The sequence below is a fragment of the Schistocerca piceifrons genome, chromosome 5 (genome assembly GCF_021461385.2).
Source record: "Schistocerca piceifrons isolate TAMUIC-IGC-003096 chromosome 5, iqSchPice1.1, whole genome shotgun sequence".
Classification (NCBI taxonomy): domain Eukaryota; kingdom Metazoa; phylum Arthropoda; class Insecta; order Orthoptera; family Acrididae; genus Schistocerca; species Schistocerca piceifrons.
This window is the reverse complement of record NC_060142.1, coordinates 126,685,565-126,706,580: the sequence shown is the minus strand read 5'-3', so window position 1 is coordinate 126,706,580 and position 21,016 is coordinate 126,685,565. Positions and strand designations below refer to the sequence as shown.

The 21,016-nt window shown below is 42.0% G+C and overlaps 1 protein-coding gene across 1 annotated transcript in view; it reads right to left on the bottom strand.

The window, feature by feature from the left end:
• The window catches only part of LOC124798145 (cytochrome P450 6k1-like), a 104,044-nt gene that overhangs the window by 40,090 nt on the left and 42,938 nt on the right, over positions 1–21,016 (bottom strand). The window contains exon 4 of the mRNA XM_047261424.1: positions 19,231–19,493. Within this exon, the coding sequence (XP_047117380.1) occupies positions 19,231–19,493 (263 nt within the window). The remainder of the gene's footprint in view (positions 1–19,230; positions 19,494–21,016) is intronic.

The window sequence follows — 21,016 nt, the reverse complement described above, 5'->3', positions numbered from 1 at the left end:
ATTGAGAGTATGAGAGTTCATATTACTCGATAAATAAGAATGAATCCACTCGCTTGGCAGACCACTCATCTTGCAGGTCTGACTGCTTGATGTCACAGTATGAGCAAGGCATGTGGGTGCCTCTCATAATTTCGACCCTGCCAGGATTCTGCTGTTAGGGTTTGCTGTTAAGATTTTTATGGAATGTATTGTGATAGCGCTAAGAAGTAAAATTTTTTTTGTTTCCAATTTCTTTCTGGATTGGTGAGGATCTTTTATTTTTTTTATGTAATCGCTTGCTACGTCATCTAAGGTTGGAAGATAGTTGTATAATTTTTTTTTGCGTAATGTCCGTAGTAACTAGGTCGCAGTCGAAAAGTGTAGTCACCATGGAGAATAGTGATTCTGGCGTGAACGTAGCAGTGCGGCATGAAGTAGCTGTTGACCATGGGTTAATGAGCGAGAACGGCAAACACTCGGAAGGGGCTGAATTGTTCAGCGGACCGCAGCTGGGTGATCCTTTATGCGGCAGGCTTTGTCCACAAAAGGGGGCTTTTCCCGACGACGCGGGCGAGCTGGGACTATGTCAGGTATGCAGTGAAAGTGAAGCTACCCTTGGCGAAGCTACGGTCTCTCAGGTGAATGAGGTGAGCGCACCGAAAGTAGCAACTGACAATGTGCTACTGCAGTTTTTACAGAGGATGGATAGAAATAATAAGGAAAGATTGGAAGCGATGAATAGAGATAATAAGGAAAGATTGGAGGCAAATAAAGAAAGATTGGAAGCAATGGATAAAGATAATAAGGAGAGAGACAGGTATAATAAGGAAAGATTGGAAGTGATGGATAAAGATAATAAGGAGAGAGATAGGGAGACTAAGGAAAGATTGGAGGCAATGGATAGGGGAAATAAAGAGGCAATGAGGAAGCTACACACAGTTATCGATGAGCATCTGTCCACAGTTAATAATCGGTTAGATGAGGGGGAGAAGAATCTGGATGCATTGAAGCAAGTATGTGATGCTGTGAAAGAAAAAGCCAATAATTTGGAGGTACGAATAAGTGCAATAGAGAGTGATATTACAGAACGTAGGGACGTGTTGCCGGATGAGCGAATCAAAGAGATAGTGGAGGACTTACTTGCAGATAAACAAGGGGCATTAGACAGCATGGAAGCTCAAGTCACCCGACAGGAAGTGGTGCTAAATAAACACAGGGATGAAGTTGCGGAGGTAGTGGTCAGAATGAATACGATTAGTGCAGATGTAGAAAAGATCAGTATAAGAGGCAAAACAGGCTCTGACAGTACGCAGCGAGAGGTTTATGCCGACCAGGAGGAGATACAATCACTATTACAGTTTAAAGAGGCACAATTAGAAACAAATAGGAAACATAGGGAAGAACTAGCACAGTTGCAATTAGCGTGCAGAAGCGAAGGTGAAATACCACCAGGTAGACTGCAGAGGGAGAGTGAGATAAATTCAAAAAACGAAAATGGGCAGAAAGAGGAAGACGAACTCAAAGAGTTAGAAGAACGGTTGTGTCGGATAAAACAGGTGGCAAACCCAACTGGGTATAGTCCAAGGTCGGAAAACACAAATGCGGAAGAAGAATGTAGGAGGCACTTCGTGTCGGTACAAACGTACACTTGTTTTCCGGATCCTGATAATTACCAACATCCATGCCTGTGGCTGTCTCAATTTCAAGATTCATTACCTTCATCGTGGGGAACGCTCCTCAAGATGAAGTTTGTGTGTAACCATTTGAGGGACGAGGCTAGAGCGAAAATGCAGGAAGTTATTAAAGACTGTAGTAGCTACAAGAATTTTTGTGACAAGTTTTTAAATGAATTCTGGTCGAAAAGTAAGCAGGACCAGGTTAAGCAAAGCATATTGATGATGCCAAATTGTAACGAAGGTGGTATAAGGGATCCAGTGGCGTGCTATCAGGAAATGCTGAGACGAAATAGGTATTTGGATGTGCCATACGAAACTGGGGAGCTCATTAGGATCTGTATAACGAAGTTGCCAGTGAGATTGCGCAGAGATATAGTGATAGCAGGCAGAGGCTTAGACGATTCTGCGTCATTTCAGCACTTGTTACAGGAACTGGGTAATGAGAGCAACATTGTGAACGGCGACACGACTCGTAGGTCAGGCAGAGTCGAGGATAGGAACGGTAGAAACTATCAGAATGACAGGAGAACATGGAATCAGAGGAATGATGGAAATGGAAGATGGCGAGGAAATAGGGGGCAGAATCCATGGGGATATCGACCGGCAAACCGGGAAAATAGAAGATGGGACAGAGATGGAAGAAGAAGGGAAAATGGAAATGATGGGCGAAGAGAGGATAGGCAGTCATTGGGTTCACGACAGGACAATCACTGTCACAATGACGGAGGGTCAAGAAGGTGACTACATGATAGACGGGTACAAACCAGGACTACTAATGATGTAAATATTAGGTATATCGATTATGGAAAACTAAGGGAGAATCTGTTAGAGGAGGTAGGAGATGTGGGGAGTGAAGTCCACCCAATAATTAGCGTAGAAATAAATAATATAATCGTACCTTGTGTCATCGACACAGGTAGTGTAATGAGTGTTTTAAGGGAAGATGTGTTTAAGTGTTGTAGTCTTACAAAACCATGGCCAACGTTGCCATTGCAAAGGACAACAGTGAGAGGGGCAGTTACAGGAAAGGGAATTGAGATGAAGTTACAAGTGCAGGTAGACTTTGTGTGCCAGGCGAAGAGGTTTAGTACAGTGTTCATGATTGTGTCATCTCTAACTGTTGAAGGGATATTAGGCGTTAATTTTTTGAACCAATACAAAGCAGACGTTAACATGAGAAATGGTTCGATGGAGTTGAAACGAGATTCGGAGGAAATTACATTAAGATTCGACGATTGTTTATGTGCTAAAGATAACGCACACTTAGCATTACGTCTGGCGGTAAAGTCCGGTAGACAGGCACAGAATACGGGGTTCGAACAAGACGAGAAGGAAATTCATAAATGTTTGGAGGAGGAGATCAGGGAGAAAATCTGGCATTTACGAGGGACCACGGTCTACGGGGAATTGCAGAAAATTTTATACGAGAATAGAAAGGTATTTAAACATGCTGCGGGTACAATAAGAAATTTTGTGTATAGATTCAAGATCAAGCCTCATAAACAGTTTAGGGCCAAGTGTACCCGATACCTGTTGTGTACAAAGAAAGAGTGGAAGCTGAGATCGAAAGCATGCTGCAACAAGGGATTATCGAACCAGCGTCCAGTCCGTACAACAGCCCTTTAGTTTGTGTCGAATAAAAGGATGGGTCAACTAGATTAGTTTTGGACGCAAGAAGGATTAATAAGATACTAGAGCCAGAGACAGATCGGCCGCTGACACTTGACGAATTGCTACAAAAGTTTCACGGGATCAGAGTTCTCAGCTCAGTTGATTTGAGAATGAGTTTCTGGCAGGTGGAGTTAGATAGGGGGTGTAGAAAATACACTGCTTTCTTGTGCTACGGGAAATCGTATCAATTCCGGAAACTACCATTTGGGTTAAATGTATCATCCGCGGCATTTATCAGAGCGCTAAATACTGTCATTCCTAATGAAATAAAAGATAAGGTAACACAGTACGTGGATGATGTCCCGATAGCCGAAAGAAACTGGGAAGACCACAATAGAACGTTAAGCATATTGCTCGGTGCATTGGATAGACATGGGGTAACCGTGAATTTGGAAAAGTCAAAATTTGGACGAAAAGAAATCGAGTTTCTAGGTCACATTGTGACACCAGAGGGAATAAGACCAAATCCAGACAAACTCGAAGCAATTAGAGATTTTCCGGTGCCAAGAACAAGACGTCAGCTACGGGGTTATTTAGGATTAATCAATTTTTACAGGAGGTTCATTAATATTGGGGGTGCAGCGACACCCAGACTATGTCAGCTGACGGGAAAGAAAATGGTATGGAATTGGGACCCTGTCGCACAGGAAGAGTATGAGGCGTTAAAGAAGGCACTGCTATCGGCACCTCTTCTCGGGCATCCAGACCTAGGGAAAGAGTTTTGTATGGCCACGGACAGTTCCCGTAGTGGACTTGGGGTAACATTGTTCCAAGAGCAAGAGCAAGGAGGAGAAGTAATACAACAACCTATTGCATTTGCGAGCCGAGTTCTTAGCAAAGCTGAGAGAAATTACACGGTAACTGAGCTTGAAGCTTTGGCAATAGTGTGGGGTTTTAGTAAGTTTAGATACTATTTGTATGGGAGGCATACTAAAATCTATACTGACCACAAGTCACTACAGTTTCTGATGTCGGCCAAACTTAACCATAGACGACTCGCTAGGTGGGCACTCTATTTACAGGAGTTTCAGTTTACGGTCATGTATATTCCTGGGCCACAGAATATAGTGACAGATGCGTTGTCAAGGAACCCAGTAGGTCATGGTCAATGCTTTGATGAGGAGGTAAACGAGAACAGATATGATATATTGTATATGCAAGGCGTGCCGTTCGAGAAATACATAGGGGCGGTACTCACAAATATCGCGAAACAGCAGGATAAAGACGCGTCGTGGAGAATGGTGAAGGACAGAGTTAGAGCGAACTTAGATGCCAATATAGAGCGCTTTTATACAATTCAGAACGGGGTCCTTTTCTACCGTAGAAATCCGAACACACAGGACTGGGTGTGTGTATACCAAATGAAATAGTCAACAAGTTGATCTGGTACACGCACCTAAGTTACGGGCATTACAGGGCAAGGAAATGCTGTAAGAAGTTAAGGGAATCAGTTTATTTCATTAGTATGGAGAGGAGGATCAGGAACGGCTTGGTAGTTGCAAATTGTGCCAGAAGGCAAAATTGTTAACTATCTCATGCAAAGCACCGCTTTTTCCGATAGTGCCAGGTACATTGAGGGAATTCGGAGCAACAGATTTGTTTGGCCCGCTACCTAAGTCAGTGCAAGGATATAGATATGTTTTAGTAGCAGTGGAATTGGTGTCAAAGTATGTGACTTTTACCCCATTGAAACGTGCGACGGGAAGGACAGTAGCAGCAGCGATCGTTAAAAACTTTTTGCGAGAAGTAGGAACTGTAGAAAAGTTCATAGCTGACAATGAACCACAATATAGATCCAGACAATGGCTAACCACACTGAAGAGAAGAAGGATAAAACCGGTGTTCATATCCCGATACCATGCTGCAAGTAACCCCAGTGAAAGAGTGGTAAAAGAACTGGGAAAGTTGTGTAAGATCTATTGCCATAGACAACATAGAAGTTGGAGTATTTTTCTCAAAGATTTTCAGGACATCCTCAATGAGCTACCACATGGAGCAACTGGTTTATCACCAATTACGGTACTAAAGAATGAACCACCACCAGATCGAGTCAGGGAGCTGGTAGATTTTCCGCGATCAGGAAAGCAGAGGCACACAGAAATTGTCAAGGTTGCGATAGAGCGTATTAAGAAATCAGCTAAGGATAGGCAGGAGAAGCAGAAAGGAAAGATCCGTAAGATCGAATTGGCAGTAGGAGACAAGGTTCTAATTAAAACTCATCGATTATCAAAGAAGCACAGATTCATAACCAGCAAATTCTTTACGGTGTACAGTGGACCATTCAGAGTGAGGCGGATTGTCCATGAAAATGCTGTACTGATTGAGACGATCAAGGGAAAACAATCTCGTGGGCTTCATCACATTTCTAACATCAAATTACGGAAAAGTTAAGGATAGATCGAAAGTAGGCAATTTATGGTAGATAGTCAGTGTATTTATTTGTGGTGTGTAACGTTGTGCAGGGTCAAATCGAACATAACAATTTTCAGGCGGGATGGCAGGAAGTATGACGGAATAGACTGGTCGAATGAGTCATGAACAGGAGTCGACAGAGTGGTGTATGTACGTATTTTTTGTCATATGAATAAGGATCAAGCGGAAATGACGTGATGATTAATGAGTGGATAAAGATGGTAGATAGAGAAGCGACGTGATAAATAGTAGTGGATAAAGGTGATATTTAAGGAGAGAAGCGACGTGAAGCAGTGTGATTAATAAAGAGAGATTCGACGTGATGAAACAGTGGTAAATAAAGGTGAGTAGAACTAATAATGTGGAGATGTCTTAGAGGTACGTTACAGAGAGGCCTGTGTATGCTGCAATCGAGATTGATGCGAATGACGAAGGAAGACCAGGAAATGATGGAGTAATGGACGGACGAAGAGCCGAAATACGAATGAAGAGATGAGGACAACTGCACAACGTGAAGGGACATAAAGGGAGTATGAGATCCAGATGGTGAACGTTGTGGAAGACTGACGTAAGATGTAATATAAGTGTAAATCTAATTCTTACCATAACATTTGTAATATGAAAAAAATAACTTTTGTGGTTGTTGTTGAAGACTGGTACCAGTATAACTAATCAAAACGGTACCAAGAATGTGTACAGTTATTTTGCAGGATGAATAATTTGTGTATTTTTTGTTCTTAGATGAAATGTCGCAATTCTAAGTTGATATTTAGCAGGATGAGTAATCGGTAAAGTGAATGCAGAGGTAAGCCAATGGAGGGAGGTGCCAGAGTGAAAGGACGAATTCGGAGACTGGAAAGCTATCTCCGAAACAGCTTCATATGTTATGTGGTTGAGTATAAGGGAGCAAAGGTATGGTATGTTGTCGTGAGTGTGGTGGTGTTAAGGTTAGCTGACTTCTAGACCTATTCTGTTAGTGTATTAATGGATTGAATGAGAAGGAAAATGTGATGTCTGGTGAGTGAGAGTTGTAGAGTAGTGTGACCAATGCGCACACTCCTGTAAAGGGGATGCTACCGATCCATAACTAAGACATTATTGTGCTTTATTGTTTGATTTGGATGAACCTCGATGGCAGGTCAGGATCTGACATCATGTGGATGGTACATACATGTCCTAGAAATGTTGTTATACATAATAAAAAGGTAAAATATATAAAGAGATACTAATTTCAGTCTGTCACAAGCAAAAAGGTGCATTGTATGTTGTAGATTTAGAGTCATCAGTTTCTAAAATGTTTATTGTGTTAGGATGTTAAAGTAGTTTACTATTAAATAACATGTGGTAGGTGATGATGAGCTGTGTAGATTATTTCTTATTTTTTTTTTTTTTTTTGTTAGAACACTTTCAAGGGGTATTAATTTCAGTCTGTCACAAGCACAAAGGTTCACTGTATATTGTAGTTTTAGAATTAACTGTTTCTAATATTTTCAATGTGATAGGATGTTAGAGTAGTCTACTATTTGATATTGTAATTATGAGCTGTATAGATTGTTTCTTATTCCTTTTGCTTTTTTTACACTTTCATGTTTTGTATGAGGGACGACAGGTACAATCAATAGCACAAGTGTGGGCTGTATATAGAAAAGGGATAAATGTTGATGTTGTATGTGTAGAAAACTAGGGTGTATAATTTTATGTTTTTTAGAACAAAGATTCTTTTATTACCAATGTATCTAATAGATCATACATGTAATCAATGAGTATTTAAATAATGTATTAATATCCTTTTGTCTGTAATGTTGCGAGATGCACGGAAGGGTCTGACTGATTGGGTGTCGTAGCGCTGAGGTGCTACACAGAACATGCCCGTACCACATAAGCCAAGCAGACGTCGGCATGGGAGAGGCAACAGAGCCGGTGCGCTCCCCACTCCACTGCCGGGTGAGGTACATTCCACGCGCCCGCTACAGCAGGTCAACGGCCTGGGGTGACACGCACGTACCACTGGCCATTCATAAGTTCCGTCACCCTTACAACCAGGGAAAGTATCCCACGGAGGCAGCAGCGGGTGGTTTCTTCTGCTCAACGGCTCGCGTGGCGGCGCCACGGCACAATGAACGACGCACGGCAGAGTCTGGCGGGCATTTGTTACCAGCAACTTTTAACTAGTACTGGACTGTGGAGCCGTGAAACAAGACGACTGCTCGTATGTCTCCATAAGGTGGAAAGTGAAGGACTGGTGTTCCCACATTGTGAGTGGTGGAAAAGATTTTGTCTTTAGCAGACAGGACGATTGTTTGTTTTGTCTTGACCACTGAACGGTTGGATCCATAAACTTTTGGCAGTGACTGGTTAAGTGTGCTTTGTGAATTGCATGTGGGACGCTTGGTATTCTTAAAGAGGACAGTTGTCGTTTGGTGACTAATTATTGTATGAACGCAAGAAACTAGAGTGGGACAGTGACATTTGCGTCTGTAGTAGGAGACATTTCTTTAATTGGTGTGGGAATAAGTGCTGTTTGTAGGAACTTACGACTTTTAATTACACCATGAACTGAAAGGACAGAACCGTGGGTAATAGTAGTTGTAGGGTCATTTCTGGACGACTAGATTCGTGTGGATGGTACTTGAGAGTGACTATGACATTTGTGTTTAATGTGAGATACAGTTTACTGTTCAGTGCGTGTTCAAAATGTCGATTTGAGTGACCTAAAGACTTTCGTCCGGGTAACCGTGGGAGAGCTTTGACACCGAGACAGTGTTTCGAGGAAAACTATCAGCAACTTTTTGACCCCAAGAAAATCACAGAATGAAATGTTTCCGTGTGACTCGCAAGATAGGAAATAATGTATTTGTATTTGTAATTATCTAAATTTTTTTATATGTTTCATTCCTGAAGGAACAGCAAGTGTAATTGTATTTCATTAACATTTGTGTTTAGAATAGTTAGTGTTTTTTTTTGTTTGTTCTGGGTTATCAAGTTCATGTAGCATGTTTATTAGAATATTTGGTACAATGATGCTTTAATTATTAGCCAGCGGCGTAATACTAACGTAGTGGCTCTTGTTGCATTGGTCAGTAAGGTTGTCACAGGGGACGAGAGTTTGCATTGCACAACAAATATCGGAATTAACAGATGCATTTTGATGTCATGAACAGTAATAATCTTGTTGGTGTGTTGACTGAAGCCACTTATTTGCATTATCACAGTGGTGATATTTCACATTAAAGTGTAACGAAGGCTAGTCTAAATGCAAGTTCTTGTCGTCTAAATGTGTAACAACAGAGAAACGAGCAGTAGAGTAAGATACGAGAGCTACTGGTGGATTCAAGCGCTTACTGCTAACTATTTACTGGGTGTATTGATCGAAGTTGATGGACTGACTAGCTCAGCAGCAGGTATTTGTACTGGTGGACAAGGATAAGGTTAAACTCACAGTCGAGTAGTGGTGGCAATTGCTTAAGTGATGATAGTTAATGAGGTATGACATGATGTCTTAGATGAACTATATCACGTAACCAGTATGTAACTTGTGGTGTATATCATTGTTTTTCTTCTCAGTTTTATTTCTCTGTAGGTTTGATGTATATTGTAGAGTAATGGTATGGAGCCTGACATTCTACCTGTAACTAGTGTACGCAATGTTTTTCTTTTGTTGATTTTGTTTTGTATTTAGACATTGCTGTGTAAAGGTTTTTTACCCCGCAATTTATGAGTGTCAGATTACTTGCTCTGTGTTTGGACGGTGAGCTATTTAAAATTTCATGATTACAATTAGTATTTTTTTATTTGTTTTAGAATTATTGAAGTTTGGATTACTCCTAAAAATAACGGAGATCCCGGTAACTAAGCCAATTTTTATCTCACCATTATTTTTTATTTGTATGATGTGATGTTTTATTTGTCATTTGGATTGTTGTAAATATGTACGTGTACGTTGCTCCGGATTGTGGAGAGTGCAATAATGCAACAACTGTGTCAATAATTTAGTAAAGTAACAGCATTTGGTCGTCTATTTGAGGTCACCAGGGGCTGAGGTCTCCTCCTGGTTATTATGATGACTTGCTACGTTTGTTCTAATACAAACCTAATAAAACTGAAGCACTCACTCAAAAGAAATCAGGAAAAGAAGGGAAATGCTGCACAAGAAAGTAAAACCTAAGGAAACGGAAAACAGAGCAACAAGAATGCCACAGGAAATTGTCATTGGCTGGCCACTTACATAAAATATGGGCGAGCTTGTCACACAGTGAACAAGTTAAAATCCTCTCCCTAAAATCTTTGTAAAAAATTTGACATGGCACAGAACTTTAAAACTTTAACCACATTGGTCCGAGTGTTGCCTAATCGAATTGGCAGGTCCGCTGGCAAGGCAGCCGCGGCCCGCTGGTCAGAAAATAAAACGCAATCCATTTAAACGTGGCGCACAGTGACCTGGACGCCGCAAGCACCACACATTGGAGGGTCCTCTCGCCGGAGCAGGAAGCCATGCATCATAGGGCTGTGGCCTATTCGAAGCCGCGTGAGGAGAACCTCGTCCCGTCGATGGGGCTGAAAGGAAGTACACCACACACGCGTTGTGGGCTTGACTATACGGAGCTTATTGTCAGTCACTTCCAGCCACTCATCCTCCCACCGACGCATGACTCGTGAGCTCAACAGTGAGGTGAGTGCGTGCAAGTGGATAGCACACTGAGATATTTGTGGATCGAGACACGCCTCCTTGGCTGCGAGAGTACGTGCAATGGTCTGAGTCACCCCACATCATTGGTCGGACACTAGCAGTAACCAGACTAGGGAATTGCACTTGTACACGTAGGCTGCTGTTGACAGCATAACACAAACAGCTGTGTTTTGAGTGGTGCTGAGACTGGGAACCATGCACTGCTTATTGAGTGCTGTCGCATTGAGTTCAGTGATGAACTGCGGTTCTGCAATACCCTGGACGGCCATCATCAGCGAGTATGGCGGAAACATGGACAGAGGTCCCATTCTTCCAATGCTACAGGGAGGAACAGCGGTGTTACCCCTAGTGTCACGGTGTGGAGAGCCATTGGGTACTACATGGTCACAGCTGGTAGTGGCTGAGGGAACTGTTAACCACAAAATTGCACATTACGGACATCCTGCGTCCTCGTGTGTTAACTCACATGTGGTTGTATTGTGGTGACATGTTTCAGCAGGAAATGCCCGTCCGCACACGACACGTGTCACTATGATTGTCTGTGTGGCCAGCAATAAGTGCAGATGTGTGCCTGACAGAACATGTGGGATCAACTGGAATTTCAGCTCATCCCCAGTTCCAGTATCCAGAATATCAATGAGCAGTCACAACAGTGGGCCAGTTTGCCTGAGGGCAGGAGGATTAATGAGACAGTTCCCATCCGAATTAGTGCATGCATTCATATACATGTGCTGCAACGTCTTACTGATAAGTGCGCTCATACCATCATATTTTTTGTAAATGTTGCTCGATTTTAATATCTCTGAAATAACGTCATGTATCCTCTCGACCCATGAAGTTTCATTGTTTTTCCTCCATCCTTTATGGACACTTCATTTTTTGCTTGTTATGAAAAATATTTTTGTGATTCTTTTTTTGGTGGAGACTGAGTGTCTGGGAAACGTGCATGTGACAGGGGCCATGAGGAAGGAATACGACGAGGTAGTGTTCAAGGTCAGCAGTTATTTTAGAAAAATAAAAATTTATTAGAATATAGAGTGTTTTAAAAAGGACTTTACAGTTTTGAAAATTCATATAAATTAATTCCTAGTACCTACAGAGGTGATTGTAGTGTCAATTTGTATGGAAATACATAAAGTTTTGACTCGCGTAGTTCACTAGTACCGAATCGCACCGTAAGGAGCGGTAGAGGCAGTTACGTTAAAAATGGCTGTCTCTGCTGGACCCAAGCTGTGTGTTTTGGTTTGAAGAACTGAAGTCGGCGACAATAGTTCATCGGAATTTCCGTACCAAGTATGCTAAAGATCCTCCTAGTAGTCCTCTAACTTATGAGTGGCATAAATGTTTTGTAGAAACAGGGCAGTCGGTAAGATATGGGTAATCAGTAGGTCATCCAAGCACACCTGACGACGTCGTTGAGAGAGGGAGACGACGTTTTGTCAGCAGCCCTACGAAATGGACGCAGCATGCATCTCGCAAACTGCAAATCACACATATGACTATTTGGAATGTGTTGAGAAACAGTTTGCATTTGAAATCGTAAAGATTGACGATCGTACAATCAATAAAAGATACTGATAAAATTGCTCGCAAGAAGTTCTGTGTGGATGTGTTAAATCGATTACATGAGGATGAACATTTCTTGGACCAAATCATCTTCTCTGACGAGTCGACTTTTCACTTAAGTGGCAAGGTTAACATACACAACTGCAGGATTTGGGGCAGTGAAAACCCACATCAAACATTGCAACATGTTCGTGATAGCCCTAAACTGAACTTTTTTGTGCACTGAGCAAGAACAAAGTGTACAGTCCCTTTCTTTTCCATGAGAGAACCACGAACGGGGTAGTGTACCTGGATATGTTACTACAGTTTTTGATACCACATACTGACGAGGATAACCAATAACAAAATGTTTTCTTCATGCCAGATGGTGCACCACCCCACTACCTGGCTGACGTCTGGGATTATCTCAGTGACCGCTTTCCAGATCAATGGATTGACCATGATGCGCCAATTGCATGGCCCCTACGTTCCCCAGACCTGAGACCACTGGACTTTTTTAAATGGGGTTTGATTAAGAATACCGTGTTTGAACTTCCCGTGTCGGCTTTTCTCCATGGACTTAGAGCAAGAATTTACGTTGTCACTGAGCAAGTTACACCTGCAGTGCTACAGCGAGTTTGGGAAGAAACTGACTTCCGATGGGTTGTGTGCAGCAAGTGGAAGCCACATACAACATCATTAGTTAAAGGTAAAAAAACTTGATATGTTTCCCTATAAAATAGCACTAAATCCAGCTCTATATCTTCTTTCAATAAATTTACATGAAATTTTAAAATTGTGAAGTCCTTTGTGAACATCCTGTATAGTTGGTCATTGCTTTTGTATTCTAAATGGATTGACGGATTTTGGTTGTGCCAGATAGGCCTATTTCATTCACTGTTTTGTATGCTGAATACTAGTAGAGTGCGTGAACTGGTGAGAAATGTGTGCTTTCAACATCTGCATTTGGTTATCTACATATACAAATGACTGTGTCTTCATTCGTCCCACCTGCCATCCCACAGCAGTCATCCGACTGCACTGAAATTTTGTGCGTACACCCGCCAAACTTTCTCAATTAGTATATCGATTTTACTATAGGTGACGAGCGAGTAGTTTCAATCTTTGTGTGTATTTCATATAGCTTAGCCGCAGGTGTGTGTTTTCGATGTGTGAGTACATACGCATCTGAATTTAATCAAATACAAACAGCGACATTTCCGTTAGTGTGTGACATAAAAAGTGCGGTTCACTCTGAAATTCCAGATGCCGGTGGACATTAAGAGACAGGTATCACACTCATTCTCTTTTCTTTTTCCAAGCGAATTTCTAATAGCCGTCTCAAAACTTTACTTTTGCTGTCAATTGAGTTATGCCACCAAAACAAACGACTGCTCGATCTACACCTCAGGCGGCAAGGAAAAAGGTGTTACGAGCTTCAGAAACAGACGAGAAACGGGAAACTGGAATGTTCTCGAGTAGGCAATGCTCGGTCCATACGAACACAGCAGGCTGATTTACATCTCGGTGCATTCCATTACGATGTTGTTATCACAGCCTTTATCCAAGCGGAGATATTTCAAAAATTTGTGCTTCTATTGCGGTGCCCTCAAATTTGAGAATGAAACACCGAGAATGTGGTGCACGGGAGGAAAACTGAAACTGCCAGAATATTTTCACCACCCGAACCTATATCAACGTTGGTATCAGGCGACATAAAGCAATCGGAATATTTCTTGGCAAACAAACGAAAGTACAATTCATTTTTCCAAATGACATAATTTGGCGCAAAAATTATTCACATCACGTTTCGTGAATCATCAGTCGATATGAAAATCACACCTCGAAATGTGGACATTTGTTCTGTCAATACATTGTCGATATGTATGCGAAAATCGAAATCAAACGACTTCTCTACATTTTGCTCCGAAACATAAATCCACCACGACTTCCAACCGCATCAGAATGTCAGTGACAAAAATGAACAATATAATCGAAGCTACAGTTTCAAATGGAAAATTTACATGAAAAGCTATACCGTTGCTACATGCCCCAAAGATCCCAACAGGTATACCATTTGAATTCAAACGTTTGCGGTTTCTGGTGCGACTCGCATTTGCTATGACCATCAACGAAGCACAGGGACAATTGCTCTAGTTTGTGAATTAAATTTGACGAATCCTAATCCTCTCGCCTGGGCAGTTGTGTGTGGCCTTCCGGTGTGTAGGGAAACCTGATTTATTTGCCTATGCACAAAAAATTATAGTGTATCCAAAAGCACTTCAACAAACAAAATTTAAACACAAACATTTTCTTTCCCTGAATGACATGCAAGGCATGCTAGGTACTCGCTAGTACGTTACATAAGGTTTTGGCAGGAAAGTTATAATTGACACTTACAAACTAAAAAAAAAAGAAAACAAATTGATTCGCTTAGCACCATGGACAAAGGAAATAGTTCAGAGAAAAGCTCTAAAGGTTATCCAGTCATACTATCAGATTGGGGGAAAGGCGACGATGTTTAATTCGAAAGTGACAGAATTTCAGTAGAGGAGACGATTGAGCCTAGTAGAAATACTCAGCACAGCCGCGGGTATTAATACTAAGCAGTGAGATGATTATTTAGGGTCCCAGTAAAGTATTTTGTGCTAGTAATAATTTTCAGTGAGATCTGTGGAAAGCTATGGTTTGTCGCAGCAACGCTTTACAAATAGAACTACGTTTTATTTCGAACATCAACGATTAGGATCAAGGCTGTCTGTTCAGTTGAGATTGGGAATCGCCACAAATACAACCCACATGAAGCGATGCGTCGTGCGTTTTAATGGAGTAGTGGTCAGCCAAATGGTGGAAGGACACTCGCGTGGGGGATGTTTACACGGGATGAAATGACACCCCTGGTGCGCCTGTCACAGTTTCTCGCCAAAGAACAATACAGGAACCAACTGTCCACCACGTGGTCAAATGTGCTAACTTTGGAACCGGTTTGGACCAACCTGTATAGTGTTTTCGCACAGTCACGAATCACGATGGCTAGTTGATTGCATGTTATATAAATCATTCTTTCCTCGAATTGATTTGAAACGAGTTAGTTTACAGTATATGTACAGGGTGTTTCAAAAATGACCGGTATATTTGAAATGGCAATACAAACTAAACGAGCAGCGATAGAAATACACCGTTTGTTGCAATATGCTTGGGACAACAGTACATTTTCAGGCGGACAAACTTTCGAAATTACAGTAGTTACAATTGTCAACAACAGATGGCGCTGCAGTCTGGGAAACTCTATAGTACGATATTTTCCACATATCCACCATGCGTAGCAATAATATGGCGTAGTCTCTGAATGAAATTACCCGAAACCTTTGACAACGTGTCTGGTGGAATGGCTTCACATGCAGATGAGATGTACTGCTTCAGCTGTTCAATTGTTTCTGGATTCTGGCGGTACACCTTGTCTTTCAAGTGTCCCCACAGAAAGAAGTCACAGGGGTTCATGTCTGGCGAATAGGGAGGCCAATCCACGCCGCCTCCTGTATGTTTCGGATAGCCCAAAGCAATCACACGATCATCGAAATATTCATTCAGGAAATTAAAGACGTCGGCCGTGCGATGTGGCCGGGCACCATCTTGCATAAACCACGAGGTGTTCGCAGTGTCGTCTAAGGCAGTTTGTACCGCCACAAATTCATGAAGAATGTCCAGATAGCGTGATGCAGTAATCGTTTCGGATCTGAAAAATGGGCCATTGATTCCTTTGGAAGAAATGGCGGCCCAGACCAGTACTTTTTGAGGATGAAGGGACGGTGGGACTGCAACATGGGGCTTTTCGGTTCCCCATATGCGCCAGTTCTGTTTATTGACGAAGCCATCCAGGTAAAAATAAGCTTCGTCAGTAGACCAAATGCTGCCCACATGCATATCGCCGTCATCAGTCCTGTGCACTATATCGTTAGCGAATGTCTCTCGTGCAGCAATGGTAGCAGTGCTGAGGGGTTGCCGCGTTTGAATTTTGTACGGATAGAGGTGTAAACTCTGGCGCATGAGACGATATGTGGACGTTGGCGTCATTTGGACCGCAGCTGCAACACGGCGAACGGAAACCCGAGGCCTCTGTTGGATCACCTGCTGCACTAGCTGCGCGTTGCCCTCTGTGGTTGCCGTACGTGGTCGCCCTACCTTTCCAGCACGTTCATCCGTCACGTTCCCAGTCCGTTGAAATTTTTCAAACAGATCCTTTATTGTATCGCTTTTCGGTCCTTTGGTTACATTAAACCTCCGTTGAAAACTTCGTCTTGTTGCAACAACACTGTGTTCTAGGCGGTGGAATTCCAACACCAGAAAAATCCTCTGTTCTAAGGAATAAACCATGTTGTCCACAGCACACTTGCACGTTGTGAACAGCACACGCTTACAGCAGAAAGACGACATACAGAATGGCGCACCCACAGACTGCGTTGTCTTCTATATCTTTCACATCACTTGCAGCGCCATCTGTTGTTGAAAATTGTAACTACTGTAATTTCGAAAGTTTGTCCGCCTGAAAATGTACTGTTGTTCCAAGCATATTGCAACAAACGGTGTATTTCTATCGCTGCTCGTTTAGTTTTTATTGCCGTTTCAAATATACCGGTCATTTTTGAAACACCCTGTACATACGTTTAGTGTTAATATCAAAGAAAACATTATTTCTTATTTTTTATTCCTACTCGTGCAGCTATATTCAAAAAACAATTTTTTACAGGCTACCAGTTTTTAAATACAGATTAGTCTATGGAACAGTTGTCCAGGAGAAACGATTTTCGTTTAAGTTTAAAGCTTACTTTGCTGTCCGTCAACATTTCATGTTTTTGGGCAAATGACCAAAACTTTTTACTGCTGCATACTGAACTCCTTTCTGGGCCACTGAAGTTTCAATAATGGGTAATAAAGCCCACTTTTTCCTCTTTTAATGTTGCAATTGTGGACACGAGTACTCTCCCCAAATTCTAAGGGATTATTTATGACGAATTTAACTAACAAAAATGTATTGTATATTGCCCAATTCCTTGAAGGGATACCTACATGATGACCACAAGCGAATACTACATATTGTTATGACTGTTCGGTTTTGCGCGACCATTACTTTCTCTCAAGGTGATGAGTTTGCCCATAAAGTTATTCAGTAAACATTATTGAATGGAGATATGCAAAATCTGTAAGGAGGGTAATTCGTTTGCTTCCAAGACTAGCAAATATACGAGGAGGAAAAGTAGCAGACCTTAAAGAGTGTGGGAAGCTCAGTAATGTGCTTATTCCAGTTCAAGTTTTCATCAATATGTACAAAAATCTGGAGCATTCTACCCTGTTTACTGACTCCTGTTCATGGGCTACATCAGTTTTTTGTGTGGCTCTGTTTGTTGTACAGAACTGAATACAGAATGTTTTCTCAAAATTAAGAGAGCGTGCATTTTCAGAGCACCACTTAATGATTCTTCGAGAAACATCATTAATGCGGTTTATTATAACACTATTATCGTCTGTAAAAAGTACCAGTTCTGCTTGTTGAATGTTAAGTGGAAGGTCAATCTCATGCAACTAAAAAAAACGAACCGTGCACTATGCAGGCATTATCGGAATGGGGCAGAAACCAGTAGATGTGATGTACATATACGGATAAACAAATGATTACAATTACAGAAAATTGAATATTTATTCAGGAGTTAGAGCTTCAGCAAGTCAGTACGCGTTGGTCCACTTCTTGCCATTATGATAGCAGGCACTCGGCTTGGCATTGATTGAAAGAGCTGTGGGATTTCTTCCTGAGGTATGTCGTGACAAATTCTGTCCAATTAGCACGTTAGATAGGCTGGAAGGTCCTATCAATAATGCTCCAAATGTTCTCAATTGGGGAGCGATCCAGCGGCTTTGCTGACCAAGGTACAGTATATGTAGAGCTGTGCTGTAAGGGTGCTGCGTACAACAACCGAAGGGGTCTTGCAATGAGAAGAACGGGCATCTCATGGCTGTTAGGCCATATACCAGGCAACAGTCATGTTGATATATCACCACTTTCTGGGCAGTGTCCTGACACATCTTTGGTCTGGAATCTCATTTCCTAGAATAGAATTGTCTTCACTGATGAGTACCACTTCGAAATGAGGGACAATGACCAGCGTCTGGAGACTACCTGGGCAGAGGTGGGATGCCAGCCTTACTGTCGCTCGGCATGTGGACCCAAAAACGATAAGTGATAGTCTGGGGTACTATATAGTTTCATAGCAGGAGCCCTTTGGTTGTTGTTCGCAGCACTTTTATAGCACGACGCTACGTCGAAGATATACTATGCCCCGTTTTGTTGTCCTTCATGCTAAGCCTTACCAGACTTGCATTTCACCAAGATAAGGCCCACCCATTTGGAGCGAGCGTTTCTACTGCTTGTCTTCGTACTTTCCGAACCCTACCTTGGCCAGAAAGGTCGCTGGATCTCTCCCCTATTGAGAATTTGGAGCGTTATGGGCAGGGCCCTCCAACTGTCTCGAGATTCTGACGATCTAACGAGCCATGTGGACAGAATTTGGCACGATATCCTCTGGATGAAATCCAACAAATCCATAAATTAATGCCAAGCCAAATAACTGCTTGCATAAGGGACAGAGGTGGACCAACGCGTTATTGACTTGCTCAATTTGTGAAGCTGTTTCTCTTGCACAAATCATCCAAATTTTCTGAAGTTGTGATAATTTGTTTGTCTCTATACCTAAGTCGCATCTACCAATTTCTTCCCATTCGGACAATTGCTTTCTAATGTGTCGGTTTTTCTGGGTGTCTTATTATGAAAATAGGGAATTGTAGCGGACGCTGCAGATCTCTTTTTGTGATCTCTCCCCCAGTTACTATAATTTTCTCTCTTTTCACCATTGTAGCAATTGCTCAGCACAGCTTTTTGCATTCTACGATTCCACAATTCAAACCAATTGTGTGTAATACAATCTACTCCAGAAAACTAAGTTTTTCCAAGAGTTAGTGTGGTCCACACTATCAGTCAGTTTGGAAAGATCACAAAAAAGAACTGGCGATATTTTATTATTTAATGCTGCTAATGTTTGGCGGATAGACGAGCAACTCTCGTCACTGTCTGTCTCCTAAAGTCCATGCCACAATATACGACTACCGTCATTATGGAACAAGGGGGTGTGCTAAAAATACAGTGAGAAGAAAGAACAATCGTTTACCGTCATTTTAAAGTTAATGTGACTGCCCCAGACTGCCACTTACTGAATGAATCTGGTCAACTTGGGGCTGATGATGGACAGCATTATGGCGAGCCCGGTGATGAGGGAGGGCTCGAAGATCTTGCGCCCCCAGCGGCGAAACTCGTTGTCCGGGTCGCGCTGGCAGTGGACCTCGATGCCGAAGCCGACGGAGGCGATGAAGTCGGTGGAGTACCTGGCGAGCAGCTCGCGCACCTCCACCGTCTCGCCGCGCCCCGCCGCCCCCTCCAGCACAGCCGCCATCTCGTGGCCGCAGTCCACCAGCGTCTGGATAAGTAAGTACACCCACTCACTACTCACTGGCTCTGCTCGCAGTGTCTCTTAGTGGACGCGAATCACTCGTGACCTTACGATCACTTGAAAACTGCCCGAGAGTCCTCTCGGGCAGTTAATACTGATGAAAGAGGACGCGAATAATCAGTCATCCAGACAATCTGTATCAGTAAGGCCGGCATTACACTATCAAATTTCTTTGTTCAATATCTTTGTCCAATATCTTTGTCAAAGATATTTGATAGTGTAATAGGGACTTTGTCAAATGTCGTCCAATATTTGATCAAATCTAGGGCCTCGCTGTATATTTGATCAAAGAAATCGCTTGTCTTCTGTTCACTCCAATGTGACATGTTACCACATGGAGCGCTAGAATCACTGCAGCGTTCTGTCGTCTGTAGTGTTTTTATAAACATTGTCGGTAAATACAATTGGTGTGTGCCGACAACGACAAAATTAATAGAGATGTATGAAGCTGATGAGGCGCTTTACAACGTGAGGCACCCTGAATACAAAAATAGATTAAGAAGGTTGGAGACCTAATCTAGCCTAACATAACCCTCTCCTGTAGCAAGGAATCGGAGTGTTACAGTGAGCCTTTCTTCTGAAGATGTAGCAGTTCTTAAGTGAATATTGTGCTTTGTGATATGAGGATACACTTCATTGAGCACATACAGAAATGTATGCTCATCCATTCTTAAGTAGTTGATGTACAACTTGACGTCTTCCACTGTAAGCTCACGTAACAAGTTTTGTTGAATGCTTTTATCGTGTCGTCGTAAAACCCACGGCTTCACCAGATTAGATTAGTTTTTCGTTCCATACACCTGTGCTGAGGAGATCCTCGTGGATGTGGAACATGTCGATTTTTTTAAGCTGAAATAACAATACTAATAGTATGAATAAATACAATACATCATTTGTTTCTATTAAAAATTTCGCCAATGGAGTAGAAGGAGTTGGCCAGTAGTAAGTCTTCCAGGCTCCTTTTAAACTGATCTTTATTTCTAACTAATTTTTTTATGTTTCCTGGCAAATTATTGAAGATGAGTGTTACTGAGTAGTGGACCCCTTTTTGAACTAAAGTAAGTGCTTTTAAGTCCTTGTGCAGATCATTTTTTTTCCTGGTATTGTATGTATGAACTGAGTTGTTTGTTGGAAAAAGAGATATATTATTTACGACAAATTTCATTAAGAAGTAAATATACTGAGAGGCAGTAGCTAGTATACTCAGTTCTTTGAAGAGGTTTCTGCAGGACGTCCGTGAATTTACTCCACAAATAATACGTATTACACGCTTTTGGACTCTGAAAACTTTTGTTTGACTTTGTTTGATTTACCCCAAAATATTATCCCATATGACATTATGGAATGAAAGTAGGCAAAGTATGCAAGCTTTTTCATTTTTATGTTGCCTATGTCTGCTAACACTCGAATTGCAAATACAGATTTGTTAAGGTCTTTCTGCAGTTCTGTGGTGTGCTCCTCCCAACTGAATTTATTATCAAGTTGTAATC